The sequence below is a fragment of the Fopius arisanus genome, unplaced genomic scaffold, assembly GCF_000806365.1.
Source record: "Fopius arisanus strain USDA-PBARC FA_bdor unplaced genomic scaffold, ASM80636v1 scaffold00010, whole genome shotgun sequence".
Taxonomy (NCBI): domain Eukaryota; kingdom Metazoa; phylum Arthropoda; class Insecta; order Hymenoptera; family Braconidae; genus Fopius; species Fopius arisanus.
In genome coordinates this window covers 1,060,338-1,071,237 of record NW_011887749.1, presented here as the reverse complement: position 1 = coordinate 1,071,237, position 10,900 = coordinate 1,060,338, and the positions used below count along the sequence as shown (strand labels likewise).

At 33.6% G+C, this 10,900-nt stretch overlaps 4 protein-coding genes across 5 annotated transcripts in view; 2 read left to right on the top strand and 2 right to left on the bottom strand.

Annotated features, from left to right (window-relative positions):
• Nucleotides 1-866: 866 nt before the first annotated feature.
• Nucleotides 867-3,905, bottom strand: LOC105274300 (coiled-coil domain-containing protein 134-like). The gene is made up of 3 exons (XM_011317258.1): nt 3,736-3,905; nt 2,842-3,057; nt 867-1,261 (listed from the first exon to the last, which is right to left on the bottom strand). Exons 1-3 carry the CDS (start codon nt 3,881-3,883, stop codon nt 921-923), a joined length of 705 nt encoding a protein of 234 aa, XP_011315560.1. The 5' UTR covers nt 3,884-3,905; the 3' UTR covers nt 867-920.
• Nucleotides 3,906-4,225: 320 nt separating this feature from the next.
• LOC105274298 (protein YIPF6) lies at nt 4,226-6,913 on the top strand. 2 transcript variants are annotated; one of them, XM_011317256.1, is made up of 8 exons: nt 4,226-4,312; nt 4,392-4,459; nt 4,754-4,888; nt 4,949-5,027; nt 5,103-5,145; nt 5,296-5,424; nt 5,977-6,134; nt 6,196-6,913. In XM_011317256.1, exons 2-8 carry the CDS (start codon nt 4,409-4,411, stop codon nt 6,309-6,311), a joined length of 711 nt encoding a protein of 236 aa, XP_011315558.1. In that variant the 5' UTR covers nt 4,226-4,312; nt 4,392-4,408; the 3' UTR covers nt 6,312-6,913. The 2 variants fall into 2 exon arrangements, with proteins under 2 accessions (XP_011315558.1, XP_011315557.1); XM_011317255.1 differs by lacking the exon at nt 4,226-4,312 and having other exon boundaries at nt 4,369-4,459.
• BBS8 (tetratricopeptide repeat protein 8) lies at nt 6,880-10,172 on the bottom strand. Its single transcript, XM_011317257.1, has 9 exons — nt 10,074-10,172; nt 9,795-9,987; nt 9,313-9,445; nt 8,946-9,090; nt 8,462-8,710; nt 8,098-8,273; nt 7,839-8,010; nt 7,171-7,377; nt 6,880-7,015 (listed from the first exon to the last, which is right to left on the bottom strand). The coding sequence occupies exons 1-9, from the start codon at nt 10,170-10,172 to the stop codon at nt 6,899-6,901; spliced, it is 1,491 nt and encodes a 496-aa protein (XP_011315559.1). The 3' UTR covers nt 6,880-6,898.
• Nucleotides 10,173-10,572: 400 nt separating this feature from the next.
• Nucleotides 10,573-10,900, top strand: part of WDY (WD repeat-containing protein WDY) — a 9,209-nt gene continuing 8,881 nt past the window's right edge. Inside the window, exons 1-2 of the mRNA XM_011298437.1 lie at nt 10,573-10,666; nt 10,755-10,848. Coding sequence (XP_011296739.1) covers nt 10,620-10,666; nt 10,755-10,848 — 141 coding nt within the window. The 5' untranslated portion in view covers nt 10,573-10,619. The remainder of the gene's footprint in view (nt 10,667-10,754; nt 10,849-10,900) is intronic.

Below are 10,900 nucleotides of genomic sequence, written 5' to 3'. Positions count from 1 at the left end.
TGAAATTGAAAAATTATTTTCATCGCGATGTACCGTGAAGTAACTAAAAAGTGACTTTCACGCAACTCGCCTTCGGCTCGTGCTATATACCTCCCACACCCCAAAAAATACTTTTCCACACTTGTTGCGAAATATACTATTCTTAAGGAATCGCGAAATATTTTTTCGTTACATACATACATACTCACGGACACGTTGTCAAAAGATGTACTTTTCAATTGCCTAATTTGAAAAGTACATCTTTTCACAACATGTCCGTGAGTATGTATGTAACCACAAAAATGAAAATTCGTTGTCCTGCTCCGAAAAATGTGAAATTTCACGTATAAAAATTAAGGCTCGGGTGGATTATCTAGAAAAGATAATTTACTCCGAAATTCGGATTCCTAATTACTTTGGCAATTAATCGTTTTTTTCAATAATTGTTAGCTAGCGTTCTAGCGATTGTCAACAACTAGGCCGCTAGCTAACAATTATTGGAAAAAACGATTAATTGACGGAGTAATTAGAAGTCCCAATTTTGGAGTAAATTATCTTTTCCAGACAGTTCATCCGGGCCTTAATACGCCTGAACTAAAGAGTTATATCTAAAGCTCAAGATCACTCATCAAAACAGGACGAATTCTCTCACAAAATGCAAAAAATTAATCGCTCCGCATTATCAAAGAAAGAAAGGAAAAATATTTTGAAAAATGTGTCGTGTCTCTAATATTTTCCATAATTTGTCTATATTCTGGGAATGAATCAAAATCGAATTCAGCGGATTTATTGTATTTGACAAACTACACAAAAATGAAGAGGAAACGACGAAATAAATGATTACGAAATTGAATAATAAGGAGGTAATTACGGAATATATGTAGTGGGAACTCTATACACTGAAAAATAATATTTATTGAATTTATTTGGGTGTTATAATTTTACAAATCGACACGAACCATTTGAGGCCCAGTTTTTCGTTTCTTTCTCTCCTTTTTCTTCCTCTCCGAAGTTTTATCTCCGGAATCTCCTTGATTTTCTGAAGAGTACGGATTCACGTAGTTGGGAAGTCTCTGCGTTATATTGAGCTCCTGAAATGCTAGATCGAGCATTCCTCCTGTTGCCTCATCAAGAAGAAATCGTGTTTCGTTGGCAAAGTTCAACGACCACTGCATTTGGTTTTTCCAATGGCTGTTCTTCTTCAATATTCTGTGCGTTATGTCAGGGACCTGAAGAACTATGTCCCCGAAGAATGCTGTGTTCTCGAGAACTGAAGACAAACCTAGATAATCAACAGAGTAATATATTTTTTTGTACCCCTAGTCCATTGAATTATTTGCCTGTAATTCAATCTAATCTACTGTTCTAGTTTACTGTTTGTTAATCAAAAAATTCAATATTAGACATTTTTTTTCCTAAATTCCCATTTGCTCTTTACTATTTTGGATCACATATTCTACGCGTATTTCCATGAAAATTAAATATATGAGTATTTGTGAGGATAACAAAGATTATTATGGATTTTACTTAAGGAGAATTATTATTTTTTGATCGTAGCACACAAAATTGGACGGATTATCATGGATAGTCTGTTGATGGAATCGGAGGAATTCGGAAACTCAGACTCAAATACATAGAGCTCATTGAGACCTTTCAATTGATATATAATATATTTCCATAAATTAGATCGAATACTGAATTAATTACCCACAAACGGGAATTTTAGAAAGTTATATAACAGTAGAAAATTAAAATAAGCAAATAAATCAGATGTAACTAAGGTAATTTTGAAGACCTTGAACTGTTCTATAAAATTATATATTAATATTCCTATTCTTTTGCTATGGAAATGAATGAAAGAAAAAGTAAACCAAATGGTGGAGATTTAGCTAAAACATGGAAATGCCATTTTTACGTTCAAAACGTCATAACTCCATGAAAAAATTGTGGGAATTACACAAATCCAAAATTTTTTGAAAGCTTATTTAATTAGCTTTAAAATGAGCACACAGGATAATGACTCAATACGAAAGAGAGAAATTGATCTCAACCGAAGAAAACGAGAGTGTTCACGGATCATTTGTTGGTAGACTTATCAACTCGAAACATTTACACTTAAATAAGAAAATGCATGGCGAAGTCGTAAAGAGTAACAAGTTGACTCAACTCATAACCGATTTTCTGAGAAATATTTCTAAATCTAACAGAGATCGGAAAATTTTTCTGATTATCTTATTGTTTGGAGTCATTAAATTCAGATTTTCTTCTTTCTTAAAATGTATGCACATTTTTCGCATTCATGACATCGTAAAGTATTAATTATTCGAATTCGGTATGATTTTTGGTCTCATGATAACAAAGGTTGGGATCGAATCTGAGCGAAAGTAGATAATTAGTTTCGGACCATTACGTATTCCACTTTTTATACGAAACTTTTTACACTCATTTGTCAAAAATAATTGTTTGGTTTATTTTTCGTCCCTATACCGTCTTCAAAGACCTTTTACAAAAAATGTTGATATTTTTCTTAACTTCAAAGATATTTCTCTCAAATCCTGTCTAGAAAACAAATCAACTCGTTACCTTCTAGTCCTCCACTGCTGAAAGTAAATTCTATTATCAAATTAATGAATGAATAATGAATATTAATGATTATTAATTACAACAATTATCAGTAATTTTTTTTCATAAAAATTTCATATAAATTAGAAATTTCTATTGATTGATTGATTAATTGATTTATTTATTGAGAGAGAGAGAGATAGAGAGTGAGAGAGTACTTAGGCGGATATTTTGAAAAAATAAATGAGAACTGGAGAAAAAATGTCTAGGCTAAATTCCAGTACCGGAGGAATTCCTCACCGTCTCTTAGCTCGTCAGGTACATATGATAGCGTTCGGTTCTCCTTCAATCCATCCTTGATCTCCTCGAGAGAATTTTTCTTCGCTTCAATTATTTCAATGACGTTTTTTATTATAATTGATATCATATCGTATTTTCGTTCATAAGAATCCAGATTCCTGAGGTTTTTTACTGCACTCAAATGCTGTTTCCTTTTCGTGATGAATAGTTTTTTGACTGACGTTCAATGTCAACAAAATATATTAAATATTTCAACATAATAATAATAATGTTATAAATATATTAAATATTTCAAAATAATAACAATAATGTAATATATTATTAGTTATATTTGATATATTATACATAAGTTATGTGTTACTACTAGTATTACCATTATATATTGTTGATGTGTTAGACATGTAACGTAATGTTATTGTCGTTTGCACTCAAACAATGTAATTTAATGGAGAAGGTGAACGGAGCAGGCACAATGTAAAAGCTCTAGAGGATGCACATCCTGAATAAATTATTTTAATTATTGGATTTTATAGGGAAATGCAAATTTAAATTACTGCAGTAGCAATTAAGACTGTTGAATGTCTTCCTCGGATCACAAAATGTTAAGGTTGAAGAACGGAACTTTTGGCGGGCACCTGTTTTACCCCAGGTATCCCAGCAACCATTATAGCAATCCAATTTATAAATAATCTATTACATCAATATTGTTAAACATTATCTCCTATTGGTGATCTACTTTGACTCAAAATGGTGAAATGAATACTGAGATATTATTAAAATATCGACCAAAAAATTATTCAATTTTTACTCTTCAGTTTTTTTTTTATTATCAAGGTAATCGATTCCTCCCGGTAATTGGCCAAATATTACTCGAATTCACTTGAAAAAGGATACAGACTTCATCATACGATTTAAATTTTTCAGTGACTTCCGGCTGTTGAATGGTCTCAGCTGATTGGCCGTCATGTGCCGGTTCCAGCGCATATGCAGAAAACCAAGTTGACACGAGTGCAAGTAAAACCAGCTGGTGTCGTGTAAACATTACTGTGTAACTCGAAGATCCAACAATCGCCTCAAAAAAAATCATTAGTTTCTCCACTTCTTCAACACTAAACAACTACGAATCCTCGTCAATATAAATTTAAAACTACACGCTAATTTATTGGGGAATTAAATCTCGGGGGGAATATTTTCACATATTTAACCTACGCCATATTGAAATCACTGCCACCTGGATGATTTCCATTTATACGATGGAACTGTCAAAATGACGATGATAATTCGCTCTGAAAATCGTCGAGAACTACCGAAAACCCGATACAGTCGACGTACTTCTACCAATATTTTACACATGTCCCCCAGTAGTTTCTCGAGACAATCTCGTAATTAGTTGATGATTGTTTATTAATTGTGCAGACCGCCGTACAAGAAAGTGCAAGTGAATGCGAGGATTTTTCACTGATTTTTTTCTGTGAATATTCTATAATTTTTTGGAGAAAAGCGGACCAGTTTTGAATTTTGTTTATTTGTTTGTTTATTAATTATTGTAGAGGAATAATTTTGACACATGGATCCAACGTCCTCAAGTGCTCCACCTCTGCAAGAGGCTAAATTAGATGTGAGCATGAGTTAACCTATCAAATTAATGCAAAAGTGTCAGAAAAAAATTAAATCTCAGGATTCACAGAGAATCCAGTAAAATTCCAGAATTTTAAAAGATGATAATAAAATCAAAAATTCCAATTAATTTACTGATATGATAGACGATTCAACGAATGATAACTATTTGAATTTCCAAACATGAATTATCGCTGTGAAATTTCATTGAACTTTCCCAAAAATCTGAAATATCCTGGTGTGTTTTTCCAAAATTAAAGATAGTGCATTTTAAAATCATGTTTTTGTTATGCAGATGTATGATGACGCCATTTATAACGTGGACCCCCAGCACGTTGAGGGAGATATGACTGTGGGGAGCTCTAGGCAAAGAGCGAATATTGGAGAGCCTCAATTCAACACCTTGGATGAACCAATTAGTGAAACTATTGTAAGATCTTTCATTCAATTGTTGTTGACAATAAATAATCAATTCTCATGGGTTTTACAGCTCAGGGATGTTCGAGCTGTTGGACACAAATTTTTCCATGTGATATATCCGAAGGAAAAAGGGAGTTTGCTGAAAGAATGTAAGAGTTTAGACATTTCTTGCAGTTGTGTTTGACAATCTCTCACGTCAATAAAATGATTTTTACTTTTTTCAGGGGATCTTTGGGGGCCTTTGGTGCTCTGTACCTTCATGGCAATGTAAGAGCAAAAACTGTTCACATATATATAATTTCAATGATTATAAATATTATGTTTGTTTTGATAATGCGATGAATATTTTTAGAAATCCAATTTTTAATTGTTTCAATGATTTTCATTTTTATTTTGCTTACCGTTTTCTGTACCTAGGATCCTTCAAGGATCCGATTATCGTGATGACGTTAATGATGGCGGTCCCCAGTTCGCCGAGGTTTTTGTTCTCGTGTGGATTGGCTCCATGATTGTAACTCTTAACTCTAAACTACTAGGAGGAAATATGTAAGTGACAAAGACTATTGATTTTTTTAAATTCTTGTCATAAGTTCCGTACAAATTCTTCAAATTTGTTAAGAAAATCCTATAACACTTGATCAAGTACCCTTATATTTAAAGATCTTCAACAAAAACTCAATGAATTCTTCGCAGTTATAACTCCGAATAAAGGTAATAAAATATTTCAGCAGTGAATAGATAATGCGAGATAATTTAAGTCTAACAATTTTCTTAAATGTCGACTAATCTGAAAATCCATTGATGTCATGAAGAAAGATCGAAACACCTTTTTTCTCGGAAACTTAATGAATTACAAAAGAAGTCCTTCGAATTTCTACCTGGAATTGTTCGTTTTTTAGATTAATTGACAATAAAAAAATGACGAATAAAAATTATTTCATTTTATCAGTTCGCTACGGATTTGCTCCCCTCATTTCCTGGAACTCTCGTGTTCCCTATGAGAATTATAAATATTCATCAACTTGCTGTGACAAATTGAAATAAATACGGAATTTTATTATTGGAATAATTGATCATTTTTCAATTTTTCCGTTTCAGATCATTCTTCCAAAGTGTCTGTGTGCTTGGCTACTGCCTCCTACCAATCGCAATTGCGTTAATTGTATGCAGGATTATCCTGATGATGGAGCAAAACTCTTACCTATTCTTCCTGCGATTTGTCGTCACAATCATCGGATTTGCCTGGGCAACTTATGGTAATTATTTCTAATGATAAAATATAAAAAATCTGTTATTGAATATTTATTATTTTCTCAGCTTCAATGGCGTTCCTGGGAGAGAGTCAGCCAGCTGGCAGAAAAGTCCTGGCAGTCTACCCAATTTTCCTCTTCTACTTCGTCATCTCGTGGCTCGTAATATCCCACACGGCATGAAAGTCATAACAAAAGCCCCTAAACTATAAACATAACTTGAAAATTGCACAATTCCGAGTGAAAAACCACAAATCTAAAGACTTTTCCATGGATATGCTATTTATTTCTAGCAAAAAAATCAACTGGAGATGATTATTTTCTTCTTATCGACGAGGACATTATTCATCAAACTAAAAAAAGAGCATTCCACTATTCATCAATTAATTTCATTTGTGCTAGACATTTTCCGAATTTTTCGTATGTCAGTGGTGAATATTTTCACAGGTCCTCACATTCTCAGTGAATAATAAATAAAAATAAATGAATAAAATTATCGTCTGTTGAATGATAACAATCATGTAATTTATGAATTTTGCTATGAATTCATCAACCTCGATGATTTTCCTTCTCATTTTTAACAAAATGAGAATACTCATTTTTTTTTCATTCACTCCAGTTATTGGACTAGGAGAATGGATTCGTCTGGATAACTGAATTTTTACTGAATTTACGATCGTATTTGATGTTTGTATTCATGTACATTGTATATAATAATTATAATTATGTATTATAATAAGGGTATTGATTACATATTAGATACGAATAAATTAAGAATGAAAGAAGTGTCTCTCTAATTTTTTGAAGAGTACTTTACTGTCGCAGTGACTGGGGTAGGCGTATAGTGACTTTTGGACTGCGATGTAACTCGTTTGTAAATCTCCAACCTAATTACCAATAATTACAAATTCAATTCAATTCATTCAAATAATGATTCTTGTGTTGTATTGTTGAATTCTTTTTTTTTTTTTTCTTTTTTTCTTATGATTTTTTTCTAACTATTTTTTTATTGTTGATGGGTTATAAAGAATGATGGACATACCTCATAGGCAAGAAGGGAACTATTGAAATGTGGCTCATGCATATAAGAGGCTATACTGGCAGCAGCGTGGAAATAAGTTCTCGCAGCTGTGACATTTCCTTTTTTCATCTCAAGAACTCCCAGATTATTATAGGAATTGGCATGGCGGTTGTCAATCTTCGTCGCCAGTCTCAAGCACTCCTCAGCCATTATCAGGTCCCCCAGGCACTAAACAGGTGCAATCCCATCATTTCAGTAACTAATTAATGAGCGGAATGGTAAATCGATTCACATCGATTTTAATAATTGCTCAATATCGAATGAAAATCTCGAAATCCACGGGAGATTGTGAAAACCATGTCGGAACCTTTTTTGTAGAGCGCATTAAGATCTACGAAAAAGTCCTTGTCAAAAATTTCACTATCTCTTTTAGTTTCATGAAATTTCAATGATGTTTCCTGAAACTCTCCGCAGAATTAGTTATAGCGCATTAATCGATTGTCTCCCTTTAGTCAAGTTAATCTCTAATTAATAACATCATATTCAATTAAAATGGGAACAGTACTGATTATTTCGATGTTCAAATAATTTGTTAAACCATTTACTCATTAAGTTAATTTTACAGATCAAAGCTAGAAAATTTAATAGTCTCCCGAATTATATCGAGTGTGTACACTCAAATAACTTACAATGGCAATATGAGATATATTATACCAAACTTCAGCGATATTCTCGTCGTTGGAGAGGCTAAGGGCTCTCTCGAAGCAAGAAATCGTGTGATCATATTGCTGTGAGTAGAAACAACAAAGTCCCAGATTGTTTAATAGTTCTGCATTGTAAACACCCATTTGTAAAAGTCTCCTACAATTATCATTAGCATCAATACGTCTCTTCATTTTACAAATTAATAGGATGAATTTTATCATTTTTAGAAAATATTCTACACACCTGTAATATCTAAGAGCCAATTCCGGTTGATCATTATAAAAATGATGCATGCCAATGCTAGCAATGGCTTCAGTATTAGCAGCATCTTCCTGGGCCACCAATTTATAATATTTCACCGACATTATCATGCTGTTGAGACCTTCAAAGACTCTAGCCATTTCAGTCAAAATTGTTACCTTGAGAAAATTAATAGGGATTCAATTCAATTCAATTCAATTCAATTCAATACTCGAATCCAATTCATTTAACTAGATTATCAACTATGCATTTAGCTTATATCATTTATATTTTTTATATATATTTTTGCAGCAGAGATACGATTCCAGATATTTTTTTTTAGAAATAGATTAGGGATTGATCTCACATCATTGGGATAATATTCAAGTCCCCTTTTGCACAATTCCAGAGCTGCCAGGGGCTGGTCCAGCCTCACATACACTCTGATAAGTCGTAACATTATTTCGATACTTCTGCAATCTTTCAATGCTGACTTGAATTGTTGCTCGGCATCTCTGACAAGTCCCAATGTGTAATAACACTTTCCCAATTGAACTTTCCACCACCAGTCAGTAAAATGACAGGCCTGAGTTGCTTGCACCGCTAAATCCAGGGCCTAGACAGGAAATAAGAATCTTTTATTGAAATAAGTAGTGCAGGTCTCGAGAATTTATTGGCATTAAGTCGTTTCAAGCAAACCATCGGTTAAAAACTATACCAAAAAACAATTGTTTCATTATAAAATGATTCTCAGGGCTGTTAGTACTGGAGAATTGGATGCTGATAGAGTTATTTGTTCTTGTTACATGGTAGTACAATTTTTTTCGGGAAGTCTATGAGATTTTACTTACACTCCTAGCATCGTGTTCGTGGTAATAAATATATTCGAACAGAGGCTTGGCAATCCCAGGCTTGCTCGCGTATTTACTGATATTTAATCTGGAGAGTTGGATGAAGGGACCGTCTGGTTCGGACACCATTGAAGCTGTTCCCAATCTAGTTAAATTCATTCATAAAAAATTAATTACAAGTCCTTGGAGGCAAAATCATAAGGGGAATGTAACATGAATTGCAAGGGGAATGCAACAGAAACCATATTCCTGCAGTTCTGAAATATTTGGTAAGAACTGATCTAGAAAAAAATGCACTCCTCATAGATTACCATAGAATTTGAAAAGGATTCGTTTAATAGTCTGTATAGTAAATCATTTTTTTTACCTAACAGCTCTTCCAGAAGCTGTGGTGATGGGTCGAGCAGACATGGCAGTTCTTGGAGTTCTCAGTGCTTGTTCCATAGTCTGGGCTGTTGCTGATTGGGTCATTGGACGAACTGTTCCAGTTACTGGTCTTCCTAAAAGATTCGAAATCCGGCCATCAAAATCATTTCATGAATGTTTTCAAAATTAAAAAAACAGCAAAAATATTTCTGAATTTCAAACAGGCAGTGAAATGTGTGTGTAGGCTTTTTCTGTAGCTGTTACTTCATTGGAAATTTGTGTAAAATCATTTCCAGTCAAGAGTTAAATAAAAATGCAAAATCTGCTGGCTTCCTCTCATTCAAATATCAAATAAAATCAGGGGCCAAAATGAATAAAATTTTTCAAAACTTCCAATACAAATTCCATAAGATTTCTAAAAAATTCTAATGGAATTTTTCAGTACGTGATGAGTAATTAAATTGGTATTAATGGATTAATTACCAGACTGGGTCTTGGGACGAAATCCCTGACCCACCATCGCTGTTCCGGGGTTCTTCAGAGAAGTTCCAGGTCTTGGCATCGAAGCAATCATGTAATTATCGAGTAAACTCTCAGCAATTCCCTCCTCCTCACTCTCAATGTCATCAACGTACAATTGCAGCGTTAAAGCTCGCATTTTCAGCACCCAAACGCTCTGAAAATATTTCTATTCGTTGACAGTTGTTCGAAAAAATTTGGAACTAAGGATTTCGATTTAAAGTAGATATTTCGAAATTGTACCTGGTCCAGGGGACTCTTTCGCAGAAGATTCGTACATATTTTCCCACATTCCTCGTACTTTCGTCGCCTGAATAAACTTATTGCTTGGAACAACTCCATTTGTACACACGAACAAAACTTGTGTTTCTGGTACACCTGTCCACCTGTCCACCTGTTCACCACCTCCACTATACTAAAATATCGATCTTTTCAGGGTTGCGTTACAAATTATTCAATGGAAACAAAATTAATGACTTTATTCTCTTTTGTTTACAAGAATTCCGATTAATTTATATAGTATTCCTTGAGCTTACCATGTTTTCTTATTAGAAGATTCTTCAAAATTCCTGAGAAGCGATGGATAAAATTTACTTGAAAAAATACACCCTCTTTAAGTTTTATGATTATTCAATGCCTCTTGAAGTTTCATCGCCGTGGAAGGATACTGTCTGATTAATTGTCCCGTGATTCTGACTTGTTTAATTATTTTGACACTTTTCTGAATGATTGGTTAATTGTAAATTTTCAGATTGATTTATCTGCAATTAATTTTCTAATTTGGCAAATATGGAAATTGGCGTGGATAAGTTTCTACTGGACCAACCGGAGACCAAGTCGGTTAATTTATTAAACAAAGAGGAAGTCGAGGAATTTCTGGAGGGGTGCATAAAATTTATGAGACGATTGTGTATCGCTTTTCAGCATTCAGAGAAAATTCCGTGAATTTTACGATAAGAAAAATGTCGAGGAGCAGTGCGACGTGAAAACATTATCAGAACTTCATGATGTTTACAAGGTATAATGACCAGAACTTCCAGAATTGTTGCAATTCTTAAACGAATTGATCG

Excerpts from the sequence above, each read along its gene's own strand:
- LOC105274300 (XM_011317258.1), bottom strand. The coding sequence starts at position 3,883 with ATGTTTACACGACACCAGCTGGTTTTACTTGCACTCGTGTCAACTTGG. Across the intron at positions 3,058-3,735 it reads TAAATCGTATGATGAAGTCT|TCAAAAAACTATTCATCACG; the intron begins GTATCCTTTTTC and ends ATTGAACGTCAG. Across the intron at positions 1,262-2,841 it reads ACCTGACGAGCTAAGAGACG|GTTTGTCTTCAGTTCTCGAG; the intron begins GTGAGGAATTCC and ends TTGATTATCTAG.
- LOC105274298 (XM_011317256.1), top strand. The coding sequence starts at position 4,409 with ATGGATCCAACGTCCTCAAGTGCTCCACCTCTGCAAGAGGCTAAATTA. Across the intron at positions 4,889-4,948 it reads AACCAATTAGTGAAACTATT|CTCAGGGATGTTCGAGCTGT; the intron begins GTAAGATCTTTC and ends TGGGTTTTACAG. Across the intron at positions 5,425-5,976 it reads AAACTACTAGGAGGAAATAT|ATCATTCTTCCAAAGTGTCT; the intron begins GTAAGTGACAAA and ends TTTCCGTTTCAG.
- BBS8 (XM_011317257.1), bottom strand. The coding sequence starts at position 10,172 with ATGGAGTTGTTCCAAGCAATAAGTTTATTCAGGCGACGAAAGTACGAG. Across the intron at positions 9,446-9,794 it reads TCGTCCCAAGACCCAGTCTG|GAAGACCAGTAACTGGAACA; the intron begins GTAATTAATCCA and ends CGAATCTTTTAG. Across the intron at positions 7,378-7,838 it reads ATATATCTCATATTGCCATT|TGCCTGGGGGACCTGATAAT; the intron begins GTAAGTTATTTG and ends GCACCTGTTTAG.